Source organism: Lactuca sativa, chromosome 9 (assembly GCF_002870075.4).
Source record: "Lactuca sativa cultivar Salinas chromosome 9, Lsat_Salinas_v11, whole genome shotgun sequence".
NCBI lineage: Eukaryota > Viridiplantae > Streptophyta > Magnoliopsida > Asterales > Asteraceae > Lactuca > Lactuca sativa.
This window is the reverse complement of record NC_056631.2, coordinates 1571498-1596239: the sequence shown is the minus strand read 5'-3', so window position 1 is coordinate 1596239 and position 24742 is coordinate 1571498. Positions and strand designations below refer to the sequence as shown.

General features: G+C 35.2%; 1 protein-coding gene across 1 annotated transcript; it reads right to left on the bottom strand.

The window, feature by feature from the left end:
* Positions 1–18517: 18517 nt before the first annotated feature.
* Positions 18518–19853, bottom strand: LOC111889717 (60S ribosomal protein L19-3). Its single transcript, XM_023885869.3, has 5 exons — positions 19695–19853; positions 19311–19433; positions 18913–19226; positions 18776–18837; positions 18518–18693 (listed from the first exon to the last, which is right to left on the bottom strand). Exons 1-5 carry the CDS (start codon positions 19804–19806, stop codon positions 18669–18671), a joined length of 636 nt encoding a protein of 211 aa, XP_023741637.1. The 5' UTR covers positions 19807–19853; the 3' UTR covers positions 18518–18668.
* Between the last annotated feature and the right edge of the window lie 4889 nt (positions 19854–24742).

Here is a 24742-nt window from a genome sequence, read left to right as displayed (position 1 = left end):
CCGATTATTGATGGATGTTTATCTTGTGATTGATAGTGTGGGGATCTGTCAAGCCAGCAGTCAGGAATTATCTGAATAATTCGGCAGTGCGAGGTGAATCTCCTCATTAGGTTTAGCGGGACGAAGGCACCAATGTCGGCCCATGATTTTGTTATGTTTAGTATGCTTGTTTTCTGCATGACTCTTGCATGTGTTATGTGTTTTATGTTTATCGAGAGGGGATCGATGCCGGGCAGAGCCCGATGCCAGGTCGGGCCCGATGTATACATTGTATGTTAGTTATTTGTATGTGTATTATGATTGTCGGGTACGACCCGATGTCGGGCGTGGCCCGAAGGCTAGTCTGTATGCTATTTATCTCTGTTATTATGGCATGTGTTGTGTGTTTATATGTGTATATGCTTATAATGGATAGGGCCCGATGCCAGGCGGGCCATATGATTGACATATTTGTTTACCGGGCTCGATGCCGGACGGGGTCTGATGCTGGGTAAGGATCGATGAAGGGCGGGGTCCATTATGTGTCTTTATGTATGTGTGGTATGAGGTATCTTGGGGAACTCACTAAGCTTTGTGCTTATGGTTTTCATTTTGTGTTTCAGGTACTTCAGTTTTCAAATGGAAGAGCTCGGGATGATTGCAGAGCACACACCACATGTTTTCGCATTCAGTGATTTACTCTGATTTGATGATGTTTTGATTAATCTCAATTAACTTAGTTTTATGGAAATGATATGTATTAACGATTTATTAATCTAAAACCAAAAATTTTATGTCATTATTTTTGGGACGTTACATTTCAAGTGCAGAAAAACTGGGCATTACGCCAATGAGTGTACATCCAACAAGAGGGTGTGTTACGGATGTAATGAAGAAGAGCATATTTCTAACGACTGCCTGAAGAAGAAAGAGGGGGCAAGGCCTAATGTGCCGCCAAAGCCAAAGGCAAGAGTTTTCCAGATGACTCTGGAAGCATAAAGGGATGAAGCAGATGTTGCTTCAGGTACCTTTCTTGTAAATGGATTTCCTGCCAATATATTGTTTGATTCCGGAGAAAATTACTCCTTTATATTGCATAAATTTGGTGGAAGACTAGCACTTCCTGTAAATAAACTTTATATTGCTTTAGCTGTTGAGGTTGTTAGTGGCAAATTCATACCTGTTATCGATTGCAATTAAAACATCATCATCGAATTGAATGGGAATAAATTCCATGAAGAGTTGTTACCCATTGAGTTGAATGGTTTCTACATAGTACTAGGAATGGATTGGCTCAGTGTGAACGATGTCGATATACTATGCAGGAAGAAGATGATGAGCGTAAAACCACCCAGAAAAGAGTCGTTTATGGTGTACGAGGACAAATGTAGAGTAAATTCTAGAATCATTTCCCTGATGAACGCAATAAACTATTTATCTAAAGAATATACATCATACTTGGCATTTATGATCGATGCAAAGAATACCAGTGATGTGTGACTATCCGGAAGTCTTTCCCGTATATCTTCCTAGATTACCCTATGATAGACAAGTAGAGTTTCAAATAGACTTGTTGCCAGGATCGACGCCAATAGCCAAAGCACCATACCGATTATCACCGATAAAGATGAAAGAGCTTATGATGCAACTTTAGGTGTTGTTGGACAACAGTTTCATTAGACCTAGTTCTTCACCCTGGGGATCTCCGTTGTTATTCGTGAAGAAGAAGGATGGGAGCATGAGGATGTGCATAGACTATAGAGAACTGAACAAGGCAACAGTAAAGAACAAGTATCCATTGCCAAGGATTGATGACATTTTCGACCAGCTGCAAGGTTCGAGCTATTTCTCAAAGATCGATCTTAGGTCAAGATATCATCATTTGAAGGTGAGAGAGCAAGACATCGAGAAGACCGCATTCATAATGAGATACAGGCACTATGAGTTCTTGGTTATGTCATTTGTGCTAACCAATGTTCCAGCAATATTTATGGATTTGATGAAGAGGATTTGTAAACTATTCCTCAATAAATCCATAATAGTATTCATCAGTTCCTAGTAATGCCTTTTGGTTTAACAAATGTGCCTGCAATTTTTATGGACCTGAGGAATCGAGTATGTCGACCATTTCTGGACAGGTCGGTTATAGTATTTATCGACACCATTTTGGTATACTCTCGTAGTGCCGAGGATCATCAGAGGCATTTGTAGGAGGTTTTGGAGACTCTTTGCAGGGAGAACCTTTACGCAAAGTTCTCCAAATGCAAAGTTTAGTTGAGGGAGGTCTAATTTCTTGGACACATTATTGGTGTAGATGGGATCAAGGTAGACCCAACCAAGATAGAATCAGTTAGGGAGTGGCCAAGACTGAAGACTCCTACTAACATTCATAGTTTCTTGGGTTTACCAGGTTATTATCGAAGATTTATCAAAGATTTCTCCAAGGTAGTGGGTTCAGTGGCCAAACTAACGAAAAAGGCGGAGCCGTTTGTTTGGAATGATAAGTAGGACTCATTTCAGACATTAAATAAGCTTTCATGTGAGGATCATATTCTATCTCTTCCCGAGGGGAATAAGGATTTTTTGGTTTTCAGTGATGCGTCGTATTTAGGATTCGGTTGTGTACTCATGCAGCGGGGGAAGGTGATTGCTTATGCTTCCCGAACACTGAAAAATGTCGAGCGAAATTACACGGTACACGATTTGGAGTTAGTTGTCGTGGTATTTGAGCTCAAGTTATGGCGACACTACTTGTATGAGACGAAGTGCACGCTATATACCGATCATAAGAGCCAACAACATATTCATAACCAAAAAGAGTTGAATATGAGACAACTGTGATGGGTGGAGTTGCTAGCAAATTATGATTGTGAGATTAGTTACCACCCAGGAAAAGCAAATATGGTAGCGGATTCTCTAAGTCGTAACAAGGTGAGGGTTTCATATCATATGAAGTCTATGGCATTGGTTGTGACACCAAGTATATTTGAGCAAATACAAGCTCGTCAAACTGAGGGTTTGAAAGAAACCATATGAAGGAGAAACCTTACGCAAAGTTCTCCAAATGCGAATTTTGGTTGAGGGAGGTCTAATTTCTTGTACACATTGTTGGTGTAGATGGGATCAAGGTTGGGTGTTTCTATATGACCGATTTGGTGTTTTATGTCACTTTTTTGAAGAAAAATATATCACACAAAAATGTTCTCATTTTAAGAGTGGTTCACAAAAAAATATAAGTTCGCAAAAGATCCTGATGTCTGTGTGTGTGTGTGTCTCTCTCTCTCTCTCTCTCTCTCTCTATATATATATATATATATATATATATATATATATATATATATATATACTAGTTTTTAACCCGTGGGAACCATGGGTTATAAAATTAATTAAACTTTCATAATAAAAATTTATAATTATTAATCAATTATTTTAAATAAATTATTTTATATAAATTATTAATTCAGAGATATATCAAGTTTTTAAAGTTATTATAACTTCAAATTTAACATATAATTAGAAAATATAAATTTGAAATTTGAAATGAGTTGCCTAATATATCTGCATGACACATGTCATAATATTAATGAAGAGTTGTATTAGAGTGACACTTGACAAAAGGATATTAAAACTATTTATTTTTTTAGAATATGGATATGGATATATATATATATATATATATATATATATATATATATATATATATATATACACACACACACACTAGGTTATAACCCGTGGGAACCACAGTTACAACAATAAATCAATTTTTATATTAAAAAGTCATAATTATTAATCAACTATAGTAAACGATTGAAGATGATCCTTGGTGATTTTAATACTACTTTTAGAGACACCAACAAAACTCACCAAAATATGATATAGAATATGCTTAATTAGATGTAGCAAATTCAAGCCAATAATTTGATAGAACTTAAAGCAGAGACCGACCTATAGAGCATGAATAGGAATGACAACGGGGCGGGTTCGGGGCGGGGCGGCATATCCCATACCCATACCCGAACCCGATATTTATATTTGTCCCCGAACCCGACCCGAAACCCGACGGGTTTCTTATCGGGGCGCCCCGTCGGGGCTAAAAATATCCTCGAACCCGACCCGAAACCCGATATAGACCCGAAACCCGACCCGAAAATGATGGCAGAAAAAATTAGGAAAACTACAATGAAACAATTGAAAAATTAAAACCTTACAAATGCTTAAAATACAAATAAGTTCTTAACATAAGTGAACCAAATAGAAATTACTAAAGTCTAATATCGTAACTAAATACATCACAATAGTGAGAAATTGGGAATATGTGATGGGATTGAAGGTTAGAGTCTTCGGGTGGCTGAAATGGGTAAGAGGGATGAAATCTCATTATATATATATATATATATATATATATATATATATATATATATATATATATATATATATATATATATATATATATATATATATATATAATTTTTCGGGTCGGGCGGGTCGGGGCATGCATACCCCACTCCCTGACCCGAACCCGAACTAAAAACCCGAAACCCGATAAGAGTGACCCGACCCGCCCCAAAATCTTCGGGGTTCGGGTTTTTTCGTCGGGTTCGGGTTTTTTTTGCCATCCCTAAGCATGAAACAAATCTTTGTCTCCTAAAGCATTTTTTTCGAAAGCGAGACTGCAAAAGCATTAACTACTTGCAATACTTGAAAAATACTCTGAGTAAACCATTCAAAAGTGAAACCGTAAAACAACAACCAAGAGACAAAAGCATTCTTAAAAAATAATGAACAAACTGACATGCATGCTCATGAAATAATAACAACAATGAAAATATGGTGCTAGGAGAACCAAATGCCTCTTTCATATTAAAAGTTCCAAAAGCAAACACTTCTTTATATACAATATTCCAATGCAAACACATATTTGTTCCAAGATTCCAAAATATTTTTCTTTTACTAACTATTTTTCAACTACATAATCTTTCTCTACTCCTTCTAATTTCGATTTAAAAAAAACATCTTAAGAAGTAGGATGCTATAAAAGATAGTTTCCAAAAAGTAAAATGCTATAAAATAGATTTTTTTTAAAGTTTCATTCGATGTTCGAAATACTAAAAAATAAACTATTTTACAAAATATAATGTTATAAATGACCGTTTTCAAAAAGTAAAATTTTATAAAACAATATATAATTTTATTTGCCGGTTTATGTTTGAAATAAAATAAAAAAAAAAACATTTTACTAATGAAATCAAAGTAAATTACTATGAATGGTAACACAAGCCGTTTACCATTAATTTTGTTAAAAAAATAAAAATTTATGTATATTATTAGAGTAAATTACTGAAATCGTCCCTATGGTTTGGTCAAAATTGCACGTTTGGTCCCTAACTTTTCTTTTGCACTCGGATCGTCCCTATGGTGTGATTTTGTTGCGTTTTTCATCCCTTGCATACATAAAGTTAGGGATCAAATGTGAAGTTTTGATCAAACCATAGGGACGAAAAACACAACCAAATTAAACCATAGGGACGATCGAGTCCAAAATAAAAGTTAGGGACCAAACGTGCAATTTTAATCAAACCATAGGGACGATTTCAGTAATTTACTCATATTATTATACTTCATAAAGGTCACATATTTTTCAAATATACAAAAAGTTCAAATCTTATTTATACAGAATGAAATCAAACCATGTTTTGTAAAGCAACTACTAAACCGAAGAAAATACCTCCAATTTTCGCCTTTCTTCCATAATCTTTGTAACTCAGTTACCTAACTTCTAAAGCTTAGTGGTAGCTCTAGAAAACATGGCCTGAACACAAAAAATATAGAATACTAAATTATTTATAAAAATAAAGCCACCATCACAATTAACATGAAAAGAAACTTATTACGAGTTTTACATTTTTACCTTTTCATTAAAGAAAGACGGAATGTATTGCAGTATAAAACTTTGCCTTGTCCGTGTAGTAGTAGAAGAACCTAAGTATTACATTGGGTGATATCTTAAAATAGGAAAATAATAAGCAACAAAATTCAAATCAAATTATGTGACTAAACACTACGAAAAAAAAGAACTAATAGTTGTTAGAGTGTAAATTGACTTTTATGACCCAAAACATCTAGTTGATGCGAACTCATAGAAATCTAGGCCAAAATAGTATATGAAGTTGGAGCTTTAAAATCATTTGAAAATAGATTTGGCAGTATATTTGTACAAATTCATAAAACCCACCACCCCCATCTTAGTATATTTGTACAAATTCATCAAACCCACTACCCCCATCTTACACATGATCGGATACATGTCAATGATAAAAAAGATCTGAAACTGGAAAACAAAATTTGATTAGCTTATATTATTATTTTTAATAATATGTGAGCTTGCATAAATTATAAAAAGTATTATACATGTTTTAACATTCCATGATACAGACTACAATGTTGTAACGGGCGATAACATATACTAAAAACAACATGAGGAATAAAATCGATGAAGAACATATTAGTTATTAATACATTCACATAACACCAAATCTATTACATACCTGCAATAATTAGCTCATTGTATATGAATTAGTTTTAGAAAGTTCAAGTGGAATCTATTTGTTATTCAATAGCATTAGAAGAAAGACAAACCTAAAAAAACAATAGATTTAAATTAAACCTCATGCCAGTAGGACATGTATATTGTAAAGAAGATCTGAAGTTAAATCCACCTAAAACCCCTGAAGAAAAAAAAAAAGAAACCCCCAAAATCTTGAAATTTCAGACCCATCTGTATTGATGAAAATATTGGAAACAAAGAATCAAGCAAAGAAGATAGTATTAAGAAAGAGATTATAACAGAAACAAACGAACCTTCAAAACATACCTAAGTGTAATTAATCATCGACTCTTAGTGGAGTGTGGTGTGTGGTCTTCATAGTGGTGGTCAGTGGATTGGCGATGTTGAGCGGACGCGGTTTGTTTCTAGGTTTGAGAGAAGAGACACGATATAGAAGGATGAATGGAGATCAAATTAACAGATCATGACACGGATTTAGAAATCAAAAAACATTAAAAATCAAAAATTATATATGAAACCTTGGGGATCAAATCTTTTGTATTTTGAAATTTGAACCAGTTGATTTGGTTTTAGAGAAACTGATATATTACCATGGTTGCATCTTTTTTTTCTCCTTTATTGTTTTCGCCATGGTTGCGTCTTTTCAGCAACCTGATCTCAAATATGTCCAATTGAAATGATAAAAAAATACTCACCAATCCGGATGAACATGTTCAGATAAAGAAGGCTAATAGGCGAATCATTGTTATACCCCACACCAAAATCTAAACCCTAAATCAATGCTCAACAACTCTCACCAATAAGATCGTGACTTCTCTTTGCTTCAAATGTTTAGTGAGAATCGAAACTGCCCCAAAATTGGCTGCTAAATTGTAGGGAAACAGATTTGGTATTTGATTTGCTATTGAATTGAATTGAATTTAATTTAATGAGCGGGAAAAAACTGGGTAAATAGGTGGAGAATGACACGTGACAACTTGCTTGTGTATAAGATGAACACGTGGTGTTTAAGGGGGGTTTTTATTAGGCATGGATATATATATATATATATATATATATATATATATATATATATATATATATATATATATATATGTAGGTTTAGGTTCTATGGAAAACAAAAAACCCTAAAAATCATTAAAATGCATAAAAAAATACTTAAAGATCACAAAACTTTTTTTTTGAATTTTTTATCAAAAAATTGCAACTTTTAGGTCAAAATCGCTGAATTTTTTTTTTGAATTTTTCTTTTTTTTTTTTTACAAAAAAAATTGATTTTTTTTTTTCAGCGAAATTGTAAAAAGTGCTGCGATTTTTTGATAAAAAAAAAGTCAAAAAAAAGTTTTGTGATGTCTTGGTATTTTTTTTTATGCATTTTTATGATTTTTAGGGTTTTTTTTGTTTTCCAAATAACTCTTCCCTATATATATATATATATATATATATATATATATATATATATATATATATATATATATATATATATATATATATATATATTCAACAAAGAACTCTTAAAATAGAGCGAACCAACGAACCAAGAAACCAACTACTTTGTTGATGTATTTCTTTCGTTCCTCGTAATTAAAGGAAAGAAGCAACAAACTGATTACTAAATCATTGTTCGATTACAGTGACTGAAAACTTTTTAAATTGAAGTAAATTTAAAAAAATCTTATGCATTTGATTAATGCATTGTTTTTTTCCCTAATTGTTTTACAGAAACCTTCAAAATCATGATTCAATAAGCGGTTAGATGAATCATCTTGTTTTTAGTTTTATAAAGAAGACAAAAAAAATTAAAAATCTTATGCATTTAATTCATGCATTACTCTTTTTCCTATTTGTTTCACAATAACCTTCAAGCTCATGATTCCATTAAGCGATTGGATGATTTATATTGTTTTTAGTTTTGTAAGGAATGCAAAAATTTGATGCCAACAAAAGTAGTTCTAAGATTCACTTTTATACTTTTCTACCTGTGTTAGCTTTGTTTTCCACCAAGTTCAAGCCAAGAAGCTAAGATCTCTTTTTCTTCTTTAGAAAATTTTACAAGTACAACAAACTAAAGATATAAGAAAAAAAGTTGAATAAATTATCAAGGATCGGAAGTTATATAGTAAACAGTGGTATAAAAGTAATAAAGATGTGAGATCAATATTTTAAAAAGATACCTTCAAAAGTTTAACAACTTTTGTTGCTAAGTGTTGCTGCTTAGGTGTACTCTGGTTTCCATACCATGTAGAAACTGTTGTGCTAGATTGTAGGATAAAGCAACCATAGTAATTTAAAGATGTTTCAACTTGAATGAGATTATGTATGCACATTGTCAAGTCTTGTTTGAACGAAACCCCTTCAACAATCACATGATACAAAAAAATAAAAAAGAATCAGACTGAAGATAACATAGTTAACTATGGGTGAAAAACAATTAAAATCATTTTTTTTAAATTATTTTTTTGTAATTTCATCAAATACTAATTAATTGTCTTTTTTATAAATATATAAAAAATGACAATTTGTTATTGTTTCATATTTTTTACCACGGATAACAATAGCTACAACAATGTTGTTTTGCCATCATTTTACATGCAACAATCTCATGAAAGGAATGATTGGAAGGTAAATAAATGCTCTATTCATCATTTTTTTTATTTTCTTGTCTCTGATTATCTATTCTTTCCATGATTTCATCATTCATATGTTTGATGTTTGACTATATGCATGTTCCTTGCATGAAAAGCTCAAGAAACACCAAGTTGGTTAGGTGAACTTGTAGTTGTTACTTACAAGTTAATATACAAAATGGGATCCTTCAACCTCAAGGAGAATTCGGGTAAGTAACTATTGTCTTTATCTTGATTCAAAAATACATTTTTTGTTTCTATTTCTTATGAGTTTCTTTATTTGTGTAGGAGATATACAATAAGCAAAATGATCTAATTTTAATTGGGGAAAGACTTTTGGTAATTACTATTGCCTTTGATCTAAATAAAGAACATCCATACAAGTCACTTGTTGCTTCCCTTTAGAGATTAGATATTACAGACGAAGGGCTTGTAAAAGTAGCATGGAATTTTGTCAATGACTAGTATATTGTAATTTGTAAAGTATCATATTTTTTTACTCTCATTGGGTTTTATTGATATTCAAAGGATTTTCTTTAACTAAATGGGCCAGTAAACCTCGTGTACATTGCATTAGTAACCAATATGTCGAAAACACCCGTCAGAATAGAAAAACCCGATTTTGCAAAAGAGCTAACGAAAAATAGAATATATATATATATATATATATATATATATATATATATATATATATATATATATATTCTTTTTCAATTATATCTGATACTTAAAATCTGTTAATAATATCAATTAAATTGATTTTTTTCTTTTCTAATATATGAAACCTGTTGTACAGTATATATATATATATATATATATATATATATATATATATATATATATATTCCTTATGTATATGTCATATTCATATGCATATGTTTGTCTATATGCATATGAATTTACATATGTCATATATTTTTGCATATGCATATGCATATATATATATATATTCCTTATGTATATGTCATATTCATATGCATATGTTTGTCTATATGCATATGAATTTACATATGTCATATATTTTTGCATATGCATATGCATATACATAAGCATAATCATATATACTTAATTGCCTTATACGTATACTAATTTTATGTATATGCATATACTTATTCATATGCATATACATATACTTATAAATATGCATATACTCATTCTTATGCATATGTATATACATATGATTATGTTTATTCATATGTATATGCATATAGTTATTCTTATGCATATGCATATACATATGACTATGCTTAATCATATGTATATGCATATAGTTATTCTTATGTATATGTATATACATATGCATATACTTATCCATATGGATATGCATATACTTATGAATATACATATAGTATTCTTATAGATATACATATGCTTATTCATACACATATGAATATACATGTCATATACTTATTCTTATGCATATGTATATACAAATGCAAATGCATATACTTATTATTATGCATATACATATACTTATTCATATAATATACATATACATATGCATATACTTATTATTATGCATATGCATATACTTTTCTCATATGCATATGCATATATTTATTCATATGTATCCATATATGTTTTCTTTTATGTATATAGAGGCACTAAAAATGTTTTTTAGAATGTGCATGTACATATGCATATGTTTTTTAAAAGTTGTTTTGGTATATATGCATAACGAATTTAATATATATATATATATATATATATATATATATATATATATATATATATATATATATATATATGCAATTCCTTGTATAAGTATGGTCATAATTTAATGACGGGAAAATGACCTTTGAGGGTAATAAAGTGTTCGATAAGTACTCATTTGGTCCCTTATCTTTTTTTGTCTTTATTATACCATTGAAATTAATAATCCTGCTCACCAAAACCCTCACAACCGGTTGTTGTAGGTTACTGCTTATGTGGATATTACATGGCATTATGTGGCATAAACTGGGCTTATTAATTTCAAAGTTGCAGTACTGCATCATTCTTGCCCTAAATCGACATGGATGCTTCTTCTTCTTCTTTTATTTCTTCCAAACGAAATGCTGAATTTCAACCTGAAAATCATTGTTACTGTGGGTTACCATCTCGTGTACGAACTTCACGAACTAAAGACAATCTAGGAAAAAAATTCAGACTGTGCCCTAACTCCATGGTAAATCAAATGTTTTTTACTTTTTGTTTAATCTTCTTTCTTTAACCAATTTGTTACTTTTTTCAAGAATGAAGGACCAAAATGCAAGTTCTGGGAATGGTTGGAGCCTGAAACCCCTGAAAATGAAGTCAGTTCTGGGAAGGACAAAAAAGAACTGTGCAATTTAACCCTCAAAGTTTCTATATTGGAAAACGAGATCAGCATATGTAAGATATGATGGAACAAGAAAATTTGGTTGTTAGACAAGAGTTTGAAAAACTCAAATGGAAGCTATTTACTCATAAAGTAGTGATGATTGTGTTGTTTCTGTTGTTTGTGTTTAAGAAGTAGTTAGTTTAGGTGTATTCAAAGACTAAATGTAACCCTTAATGTTGTAATTTGTTTGATGTATTAAGACTAAATCTTTTTTTATTAATGATAGTTTGATGTTTTGAGTGGTTTCAAAGAAGTATTAATGTGTTTAACAGGTTAGTGAATTAGACATGATGCAGGGGTAAAATGGTCCAGATTAAATTTGGCAATAATCAATTGTTAATGTCTTGATGTGATCCAAGGGTAAAATGGTATAGATTAACCACATTGGATACATCAAACATTTCTTAATGTATTAAGACTAAATCGTTTTGATTAATGATATTTTGATGTTTTGAGTGGTTTCAAAGAAGTATTAATGTGTTTAACAGGTTAGTGAATTGGACATGATGCAGGGGTAAAATGGTCCACATTAAGTTTGACAGTAATCAATTGTTAATGTCTTGATGTGGTCCAAGGGTAAAATGGTCCACATTAAGTTTGGCAGTAATCAGTTGTTAATTTCTTGATGTGATCCAAGGGTAAAATGGTCCACATTAAGTTTGGCAGTAATCATTGTTAATGTCTTGATGTGATCCAAGGGTAAAATGGTCTAGTTTAACCACAACAACAACATCAAACATTTCTTAATGTATTAATACTAAATCTACTTGATTAATGATAGATAATATAATATTAAACAATCTATATGCAAATAACCAAACACCAAATCATATAGATAAAAGACAAAATTGTAATATTCCATCAGCGTGTGCACCATTACAAAAGTTGTGCCCACAATTGTCCAAATATGTCAAAAGATGTGTCATGTGCCATGATTCTTAAAGTTTTCCCAATTACATAATTAAAAGACTAAAAGTTTGTCTTTCCAAAAATATTTAAACATAAAATTATTCCAACACCATTGGGTGGTGATCAGTGCTTCCTTCTTTCTTCAAAACCTTCCTCCTCAACCCTATCTTGGTAATTCTTTCCGAGTATTTTCGTATCCTATGCCTAGTTGCAATTGTTTGAGTATGGACATCATTAACACGATCATCTACTTGAGCATCAACATTTAGATGTGGATCATCTACTTAAACTGGTTCAACATGTGGAGCTGGATCATCAACTGGTTCAACATGTGGAGCTGGATTTACTTGAACTGGATCCACTTGAATTGGTTCCACTTTAATTGCTATACAAAGATGTAGTTAATGAGTTGGCTGTTGCAATTTAATTATATTGTTTTAATAGCATACCATTCTCTTTTTTTACATTTTTTAGGTTTCTTGTTTTTTGGCCTTGAAGTTGATGTTACATCTTCTGGTCTAGTAGGACATGGAACTACCATTAAGTGGATTAATGGTATGGTTGTAACAAGTCAAGAACATGGCTGTATGGAACCATGGTGCAACATAATCCTCTGCATTCCTGATGAGGTATGAAATGGCTGCCACAGCATGCACACATGGATACTTGATACCTGCCAAGATCTACATCCACATGTGTTGTTTATAAGGTCCACATCATATCCATCATTTCCAATCCTAACCTCATATTTTTGTACCCCAGAAGGTATAACTCCCCAAAATCTGTCCACAAAAATAACAAGTTCTATTAATCTACTAGATGACATAATAATACTTATAAAATACAAGTTATATCATACCTTTGATGTTTCTTTAACTTTGATATCTTTAATCTTATAAATGGGCATATTTTTAGATTACCCCAACTTTGTCCCTATAGCAGCATTTTATACATCCTCTTCATTGCATAAATCTGAATCTCTTCCAACATGGTGAGGAGTGGTCTCTTCCTAGCAAGATCAATAATAGAGTTGAAACTTTCTGATATGCCATTCTCATAAGCATCACAAGCCCTATCCACTTCAAAGAATGTCATGCACCACCTTTTAGGGTCCGTTTCCATGAGGTGTTCATAAGCTAAAGGGTCAATTTTTTTATGGAATTCATTTATGCCTCAAATTTAGGTTGAGTGGTACTAGCAGCAGCTGCCCAAAACAACTTCCTATATTGTTTACTTTTGAATCTTTTCTTGAAGTTAGCATAGATGTGCCTAGCACATTGTCTATGCTATGTTGCTGGAACTCTTTCTTTGACAGCCTCTACCAATCCCTGAAAGAAACAAGAAATGGATGACATAACAAAAAACATTGAACTCAAACAAAACATAAAAGAAAATATACCTTGTGTTGGTCTGATATGAGGGTCAATCAATGACCAATTCCCATTTCAATGTCATCCAGTAGGAGGTCAAGAAATGTGACATCCCCATTTTCACGGCCAGAAAAGACCGATTTTGTTTATGCTTTATAAAATCAGAATACTTCTTTTCATAAAAATGTTGTGGAATTTGTTCCCAGAAAAACACGATAAATACGTTATCAAAACATTTTCGAAGAAACGTATTTTATTCATTTTAAAACGTTTGGGATGTCATCGTCAATAAAGAAACATAAGCATAAACAGAACTTACATTTATTTACACTAGTGATCTACATCTCTTTAATCTCTCAGTGTAATGTGACTTCATATCAACATCTGTGATATAAATAAACTGAGTGGTCAGGTTGGGAAACCTGGTGAGTACATAGGGTTTTCAACCCACAATACTATAATTATTATGTTTAAACAATCAAACAATCAACCCAATTACCCATCCCCATTATCTTCTTTACTCTTAAGGATCTATCCTAAGAGTCATCTATCATGCATTTGTTTATTCCGAGGTCCCTTGCTTTCAAGGTTATAGGACTGGCACTAAATCCATAGCTGCCAATGCTCGTTCGTAAAGCACTAATTTCATAGTTGCTATAGTTTATTCATCGGGTACTAAATCCATAGCTACCAGTATTTATATAATAGGTACTAAGTCCATAGCTACCAATTCCTAAGAGGTACTAAGTCCATAGCTACCAGTGTTTGTCCAATAGGCACTAAGTCCATAGCTGCCGATGTTATTTATTAGGCACTAAGTCTATAGCCGCCAATATTTACTCACATCATCTTTTATCTCTCATCATTTATCTACCCATGTCATACCCAACATATTTGTATATATAAAATACATATATCGTTTAAATCATTTAAAACATGTATAAAAATCTTTCACCAGCATAGACAGCAAGTATTCAGACAATATGCACACATAACACGTAATTTATATTAAAATACTTCATATCTATGTGTAAGATGAAAGAGACTATGCACTCACCTGATACGGTGGTGACTCGGTCCTCGGACAGTACTCCGTAACTCTTAAAACAATTTTCCTCGACAAAACCTAGTATCATTACCACTAGGGTTTAGTTTAATATTCACCGAGACTAATTTAATAGTCTTATTATTATTATTATTATTATTATTATTATTATTATTATTATTATTATTATATAAGCGTTAAACAACACTCTATATAACTCATAATAATAGCCCAAATAATTATTTTAAGGACCTAATAACATTACTATAATTATTTGAAAACTATATTAAAATAGCGTAGGTGTAGCTCACTTATAGCGGGTTTTATCGAAAACCGGGCTTTGCTTGGAGCAGCATTTCCGAAACCGAAAGACCCTTTTTCTCGGGACTCTGGGAGCCTCGGGGCTTCCTTCGGGTGCTAGGGGTTCACCTAGACTTTAGGGAGGATTTGGAACCCTAGAGAGAGAAAGAAATTTAGAGAGAGAAGAAGATTTGGTGTGAAAATCCGAGAGAATTCGCAGCTATTTATAGGCTGTTGGCTTTGGACTACGCTGGGCGTAGCCTTCGGTTACGCTGGGCGTAACTCCGGATAAGACTGCCAACCTCGGTCCAGCTGTCTCACACGTGCATCGGATGACAAGGAGCGAAGGTACGCTGGGCGTATCGACTTCGGACGCGGGGCGTAGGTGAGGAGCGACGTGTCCGAATCCGAGGCGACCTCTGATCAGCGACGGACGGTCTAGATCACTGCCACGTCATCGATTCTTCACCAGGTCTCGCAATTTCATGCTTCAACTTTAAAAATTCGTAACTTTTGCGTACGAGCTCCGTTTTTGACGTTCTTCATATCCACGCGACGATGAGAACTTACTCTACAACTTTCGTTTAGACTCTGTCGGCTAATTTTGACTTTATTTTAAAAGTTATATTATTAACAGGCCGAGACAGGATTGGTCCGTTAAAATTTCATAACTTTTCATCCGACGTCCATTTTCGTCTGTCTTTTTATCGTTACGCTACAAATAACGAGATCTTCGATTCTCGTTTAGCTTGTGTTGGCTAAAAACCACTCGATCTAATATTCGAATTTCGAGTTGTACACTGCTAAGCCAAAACTTCGAAAAATCATAACTTCGTCATACGAAGTCAGATTTGGGCATTCTTTTTATGGACGCTCTTGGTTTAACGTATTCTACGACTGTTGTTTAGATTTCTAAGGCTAAAACTCGCTCTATCATAAATTTACTATTTACGCTTCCCGGTATTGAGTCGGTTCCGCCGCAAAACTTCGACGGGTCATAACTTCTTCGTTATAACTCGGATTTCGGCGCTCTTTATATGTACGGAAATCTTGTAACATATACTACAACATGGTTAAGATTATTTATTCTAAATAATCTGTTGACGAAAAGTCATTTTCGACACTTGTTGCCTCTAAATTGACTAGCCTGGTCCTACGGGCGTTACAAGAAACCACTTCCATGTTTCCTTATTTTCTACTGCCACCACAGCCATGTAATAGGGAAGATGTGGTTGTTTGCATCCCTGCCCATAGCTGCTAACAGTTGGTCTCTACATATACCCTTTAAAAACAACCATTTACCCTTATTACCCTCATACATGCTGCAATCCAACCATCCTTCACACCCTTAAAACAAACATACATTTTAGAAAAGTAAGTAGTGGAATCAGGCATGACATTCACATCTATCTTTAGTGTTGAACCAGGATTTGTCCTCATTATTTCTTCACCATAACTCCATACTTTACCATAATGTTCTATCAAACTACCATCTATCTCATCGAAAGCATATATCCTAGCATTTCTACATTGAGTCACACTAACAATCAAGTTAAACTTTGTACTCACTTTGGCTTTCATTTTCCTTATGCTTATTTTGGGGTTCTTCAAAAGTTGATTCTTAAAATGCTTTCCAATCCATTTATATGTTACAATGGAACCAAGTTTGAAGACTTTTGAACAGTTATGGTCATCAACTAAGGACTTAATCTGCAAAGAACTTTCACTACTCATCCAGGAAGTCCACAGTCTAAAAGGACAAGAGGGGTTCTTGCTATCTTTACAACATCTCACTAATAACCTCTGACTATCATTTTTCTCATAATAAAGATTGTACCCATTCTTCACTGCATAGTAAGTCAAACAAATTTTCAATTCCAAGGGGTTAGAGAATCTCATACCTAGAATTGGCACCATTTTGTCCCATTTCTGGTTCTCATTATGGACAAGGTACACTAGTTTGTCATCCCCATTGTTGGTTTCAACCTCATCAGTTTCAAGCTCATCATTTTTATCCTTAGAAATACCTGACGCCCGGTGTAAGAATTCATCACCAACAATCTTGTCAAGAGAAGGAATGTAACCATCTGCTTCATGCTTATATGGAATATCATCAGAAAGTTGTGAATCTTTATGATCATCCACGTCTGGGTCAGAATAATACCCTTCAGCATCTTCTAGTACTTCCATATCAGCCCAATCAAGTACATCTTCATTTTCATGGTCTATATACACATTCATTCTTAGACCAGCTTCATCACTATAACTCGTTTCAATAAACTTATAATACTCAGCATCATTCCCAATTCTCCTAATACCCTCTGCCAATGGTTTATTTCTAGTGCAGTAATATACATTATCGCAACTGCCTTCAATCAACTTTATAACAAACAACTTAAACTCTTTGAGATTCATTGCACCAAAATCGACATCAGAGATTGAAACAACAACAGCGTTCAAGTACACTAATGGTTTTGGTGCGAAAAAACCATTATAATATACATAAATTGTCAAATACTTACGGAGTTTGGAATTGGAGGCCATCTTCTTCACTGTAACACTTGCATTCACCACTTTTCTTCAATTTCATAACTGTATTCTTCGATTAAACCCTAACTGTAAGGAGAAAAAGGGGTGAAAAAGAAACGGATTTACAATGTGTTCTAGGTCCACATAATACGACATGTCATCTCTAATTAAATGAGATAACCGGCAAAACAAGTGTAGTGAGGGTTTTGGTGAGCAGGTTTATTAAGTTCAATGGTATAATAAACACACATAAAAAAAAAGATAAGGGACCAAATGAGTATTTATCGAACACTTTATTACCCTCAAAGATCATTTTGCTAGTAAAGACATACATACTTGTTTAAACATAATAAACACTTTGACCTCGCTCATTTTTGGTAAAACCATGAGGTCATCCTAATTATATAACGACACTAGGACACCAATGATGAGTAAAAATTCCAAATCTTTGGTTCAAATTTCATACGATTCAATTCAATGGAATAAGAGGAGTTATGATGAGTTACAATATAATTAATTTTGTTTTCTTTAGGAATATAAAGGTCATTCAACAATCAAATGTCCGTCTATTCAAATAAATAGCATTTTGTCATCCAACCAATCGTTCCATTACACTTAGTTTCGCTGTTTGATATACTAAACTCTTCATTACCAAATGATTCCAAAAAGGGTCAAAAGATGGGAAGAGTTTTATTCACTCGCTCATAAAAAATCAACAAACAAACCACCATTCTGCTGTTTGAACAGAATCCAAAGAGCCACAAACCATATGTTTTAAGATTTGACTGCGGTTACTTGCAAAAAAATAAACACAAAAATAGAATAGTATGCAGACAAAATTCATTGTATCAAGTGCTTTAATCTCCTTCTAAATAGAAATATTCCCAAACAAAACAAAACAATGACAAACAAATAACTAAGATAAAACGCAAGGCTAGTAAAGACATCCAATAAGCAAGTATAATAAACTGAAGAGATCTCACTTCTTGGATTTCTTTGTTGCCCTGAAATAAAAGGCATTTTCACATCAAGCAAAATTCATACAATATAATGAAAAGTAAATACATAAACAGCAACAACACTCACTGTGCAGGTTGTGTAGCAGGTGTAGGTGTAGGTGTAGGTGCAGGTGCTCTCTCCTGAGGACCCTGAAACCAAAATAAAAGTAAGAATGAATGAAGCAAAATCAATGACAAATTTTAATGTAAATATAAATAATATACCTGTGCCAAACGTTCCTCTCTTCTGGCCATCTTCCTTTCCCTGCTTGCCTTATTCTTGGCACGTTTGGCCTCAAACTGGTCAGATAAAGTCTTCTCTCTGGCCTTCTCAGCCTTTGACTTGTGGATGCTCTCCATCAACACACGCTTGTTCTTGAAAACATTACCTTTAACCTTCATGTACATGTCATGGTACATATGCTTGTCAATCTTCTTTGACTCTCGGTACTTTCTCAGCAACCTCCTCAACACCCTCATCCTTCTCATCCATAGAATCTTAGTTGGCAGACGCGCCTCCCTGGTTCCCTTACGCTTACCTTAACAGTTCAAGCTCACACAATCAGATCACACACACACACACAACACAGATTTACAACTTTTCATTCAAAATATCAAAATACCATATCCAGAATGACGTCCTTTTCTCTTAGCCTCCTTCATGCGCCTTGCTCGAGATCGGGAGTGAATCTTCGTTGGCTTCCTGATGATAAATCCATCCTTCACCAACTTCCTGATGTTTTGACCTGAAAACAATAAACATGCCTCATTTTACATCAATCATAAAGCCATGAATCATATATAAAAATAGTAGACCATCTTATCATAGACCTATCCTAATATGTGATATTCAATCATGTTGCAAAACTGAACAAAAGACCATAAAGAAAAACAAATCGCCTGTCTGTGAAATTTAATTTATGAGCAGTAACAGAGTTCACATAAAAAAAAACAAGACAATCAGTAATGAGTAAAGTAAATGAAAACGAAGGAGAGTAGGAACATACGAGAGTTGGCCATGGAGATCTCATTGCCTTCATTGGGATCGAGCCAAACCTTTCCTCTTCCACACTTGAGGACGCTGGCGGCGAGCCTCTTCTGTAGCTTCAGCGACACCATTTCCCTTTCACGGCTGCGTCTGCGAATAAGATGACTAGGGTTTTGTATGTGTGGTAAATAATAACGCTTATATATTATAATCGATATCCACTTCCCCTTGGGCTCAACTATGTCTATCAAGTAGCTGTGGGGCTTTCTCATCTAGAAGATTGGCGGCCCAATGGATTGTAAACTGATTGATTTTTAGTCTACCTTTTTCTTTCTTTCCCAACACCATATGCACACCACAATATTGATATTTAAATAAAAAAAAAAAAAACACACGAGAGTTATCTTTCAATAAAATATATTACAACCAACAAACTTTTAAGTTATGTAGTTTAAGAAATTAATTACATTACTGTGTGATGAGATAACCAACACTATATTTATTCTATTTTTACTTAGAATACTAGATGTTGCCGGTTTATTATTTTCACACATTAGTCTATTACATTTTGGAAGTCAATACATATCGATTGAAGGCAAATAGGCAACAAGCTGCGCCGCTAGCTCTTTTTGGATGGCAAAACCTATTCTTTTGAAAACAACATTTGTGGATCTAGGAGATATGACATTAGAATGCATGACCCGTTGGACTCTGTTAAGGAGCTCCACCGCCTCTGGTGCGAGAAAACCAAATGTATCGAATGCAAAAGGAACAAACACATGTTGATTTTCTCTACATGCATTGTCGTGCTTTACCACTTTGCACGCAGCGGCTTTCAAAGCGGCATGCCCAGCTGCGAAACCTCCGCTCCCCAAACCAACGAGAGGAGATACACCAGTAAGATCCACGCACGCATGCTTCCCTCCTATCCATCCAAAGACCAAAATGTCAGCCGGTCTAAGTGTGGACCTGCCATCCTGCGGGTCCGTCAAAAAGTTCATTGGCGCTTCTTTCTTCACAGATATACCAGCACGCCGACAAGCATCAAAGAGAACATCCTGAACCACATCATGTCTATACTTGAAACCAGGGAGCTCTCTACAGTGAACCGCGTGTTCCCCAAAGGTATCCAAACATGCCTTGCGACAAACTAGGCATATCTCGTCAATTGGGAATATGGGAATCATGAGGCGGTAACGAAGGATAGTTCGGTGCTCCACCGGAGACATATGTTGGCCAAGACCATCAATAGGGATAGTTAGCAGAAAATCTTGAGCATGAGGCGCCCACAAACACTCAAGGACTGCTTTCTGTCTGACAGTCATCTCGAAGTTGACTTCCATATCTTGGACGATTTTGCTAAAAAGGGCACACGCCAAAACTTTTTGGGATTTAGGGGGGGCGGTGTCCTTATTAGTGAAACCGCTACAGTCAAATCCCGGAATCGTATCACGGAGACGAGTCATAGCACATAGATAATCCGAGTCCATACCACATATGTCACTGTCACGTAAGATGTGGTCTTGTAATGCCCAAGATTGGGCCTCGAGGCTACAAATGTGTAAGAGGAAACCTCGTAGGCCGAGTACAAACCCAAACCACCAAAACGAATAGGTAAGGAAGCCAAGCGCCACTGAATGTCTCCAAAGAAGGGGCCTCCACATACCACCATATCCTCGATAGACCTGCGCAATCCCTTGTCAAAGAATAACGTTGCCTCTTCTATGTGTACCGGCTGACATGTTCTTAAACCAAAGAAAAGTTTTGCAATGCCCATACATGATCGAAGCAAAAGGAGCTCACTCTGTGGGTCATATAGTTGTGGAAGAAGGCCCATCAAATCAACAACATTGACCACTCTTTTCATGGCCAGCCCGCTAATAAACCCCACGTCTCTGCTAACACCCCCCCCCCCCAAGGAGTTTCACCCCCAAAGAAGGTCTCCCTATCTCCGTAGGGAATAAATCAGCCCGAAGCTTCCTACCATCACATGAGGGCCAAAAAATCTCCGTTTTCTTGATGTTCAACTCGAGACCCAAACCTGGACCATGCAACCGAATTATGTTCAACACTCTAGCCACCTCCCCTGAATCCCCAATGACAGTCCCATCATCTAGGTACCAAGCATGGAGAAGGAGCTTACAATTGTCTCTAATCTTGTGCACAAGCGGATGCAAAACAAGGGCAAAAAGAAGAAGGACCAAGGGGTCACCTTGCTGCACCCCAGTGGCAGACCATATATGTTGGTCTCCGATATAAAGTCTCACTGCTTGCCCGTACAAGAAATTCACCCACAAAGAAATGGAAGGGCACATCTTCTTAACCTCGTGGAGCAATGCTGAATGATCCACTAGGTTAAAGGCATTCGAAAAATCCACAGTCATCATTACAAGAGACCCATTAGCATGGTGTTCACTCAACACCCTATTGGCATTGTGTAACACAGCCTCAGCACCGCCAAGTACACCAACCCCAAACTGAAAATCATTAAGGTACTTGGCCATTTCTTTACCCACACCTTTCATGGCAACCTTGGAAACCAGACGTCTCCATATAGTGCCTACTGCAATCGGACGGATTCCGTTGTCAGGTTTAAGTAGAGGCGTGAGAGGAGCGGATGCAACAAACTCTGCCAAAATGGTTGGACATCTTCCTTCTAACCATAAATTAACAACTGGAGTGATAGCATGTATGAGATATGTGGCAATAGCAGACCCTTCTCCATAAAGGGCGTCTAGTAAGTGTTGAGCCCTCAAGCCATCTCTCCCGCAAGAAGTTCCTTTAGGGAAGGATTTGATGCAACTAAATACACAATCAAAGTCGGCTACAAGGGGAGGTTCAGAAATTATAGGGCTCGGCATGGATGGGGGTGGTCTGAAAGGGTGTTTGTCCTCCAAAGCTTTAATAGTATCACCATTATATGGTGCAACACCCGATGAGCATAACACTTTCACTGCTGCGGTAAAATGACCATTTGCAACCTTACGGAGGCACTGTTTGATGTTGGTGTTACTTGATATAGCCTCCTTCTGAAGGATGCCTCCACCCTGTCTCATAGCTCCAACCTCAGGATTGTCTAACATATTTTGAACTAACTTCGTGATACCACCCTCTTTCCCCCATGTATCCAAGGATTTCAGGATGGAGCTTTGTTGTAAAGATTTTCTATTCCCAGACCTACATTCTTGTCTATTTTTGGGTCTAAACACCTACAGTGTGCATCGGGGGAGAAGTAACAAACACATCCATGCCTCAACTTAGCCAGTTTGGGCAATCACCTTGTAAAGAGCGGTCTTCAAAGCCTGAGAGAAAGCAAGACGACAACTATGGGGGATACTCTTGACAGTAGTGATAGGCTCTTTAGAAACCCGATCAAGGAGCGCAACATCAAAAACCAAACCTCCAAGAGCATTTGTCACCGACTCGTTATTTGACGGCTTTGGGATACCGACAATATAACGACTTGAACCGTCATTCCTCGTAAGAAACCTCACACGTGACACGACCACCCGGGTGATGACAATAACAGCTAAGAGCCTGCAAAGTCATACACTCCCCACACATCCATTGACCAAAGGCCTTCAAAGTTTCTTCCACTGCCGTAAATAGACCAACATCCCTAGAAAGAGCTTCACGTAACACACTTTTATGATCTTCGGTATGTAAATGATATATTTTTATAAATATATAAGTTGTATATGATGGGCTAAACTGCTAAAGTGACTAGTTAGAGGTGCGGGGAACAACATATCCATAAAAATCACGTATTTGAAATCAATTATTTTGTGCAAGGCTATTTTGTTGATGATGTCGTATATGGTGTAAATTTTAGAGTTCGGTTCCGAATGATGAAATAGTTATTCCTGTACATAGTTGATGACATGAAAAATCGTGTAACGTCCCGAAATTACAAAGAGATTTTTCAACCAATTACACATTTGCTTCAAAAATCATTGCGTAACATTTGATTGATTGAAACCATACACTATCAGAGTTAAATTTACAAACCGTGGAAACGAACATCTTCGATGCGCCAAGCTCTTCACACGAACAACCTGCAAAATGTTTAATCAACAACTGTAATCATAAAGCTTACTGAGTTCTCTGATATACCACATATCCCATCATACATGCAATGTATCTACACAATATCTCGACTCTAGCATCGAGCAACCAAATCTCCTAGTCATATACATATATCACGTAACGGGCCCAACCCAACTCACATAACGGGCTCCGCCCAACCATACATAATGACCCCCACCCAACTGTACATAATGGGGCCCGCCTAATGAGTAAGTAAATAGGCCTGACCCAACCTCCACTGCCAGGAGTCACCTCTTGGTCTTCCATACAAGATATAAGGTCATATGTAGTTAGAAATCAGATAAACAGTTGAGCAGATGATTCACCCAAGTGCAAACAATTAGACAATAACATCACAATCATGGATTAAATCAAGGGTTCTCAGGCTCACCAACTTAGACTACACAAAACCCAAACTATCACTACCACATAATCATATAGCATAAACACATGCCTAAACTAACATAGTACATTCCCATTATCAACTATACCTTAACCAATCATAACTCCCAACAATACCATACAATCAACATGCAAAATCCTATCGGTCTAGCGTACTAAAGCACTAAGTGTTCTAAGCTGCAAGGCATAACCATAACTTACCCTAGGTCACTAACATACTTGTATTCTAACAGTACATCTATCCTACCATGCAAATGATATAAAATGGAATACATGGCATAACGAGAAACTCACCTTAATTGCAAAACTGGAGAAGCACAACAGCACACTAACTCCTTGCACTGATCAATCACTCGAACCAACTAACACCGAGACAAATAAATAATCAATCAACAACCAAATCCTCCAAGTTTGACCCTAATTCAAACTTGTCAAAAGTTTAAGGTCAACCTAGTCAAAGTCAACGCCACGTCGTAAGCCTTCATTGGCTACATCATGGGAATGCAAGGACAAAACAGTCGCGATGTTGGGTTTTGCCACGTCGTGACCATTCCTTGGCCACGTCGTGATGCGACTACA

Excerpts from the sequence above, each read along its gene's own strand:
- LOC111889717 (XM_023885869.3), bottom strand. The coding sequence starts at position 19,806 with ATGGTGTCGCTGAAGCTACAGAAGAGGCTCGCCGCCAGCGTCCTCAAG. Across the intron at positions 19,434-19,694 it reads GATCTCCATGGCCAACTCTC|GTCAAAACATCAGGAAGTTG; the intron begins GTATGTTCCTAC and ends TATTGTTTTCAG. Across the intron at positions 18,694-18,775 it reads CCTGCTACACAACCTGCACA|GGCAACAAAGAAATCCAAGA; the intron begins GTGAGTGTTGTT and ends CTTTTATTTCAG.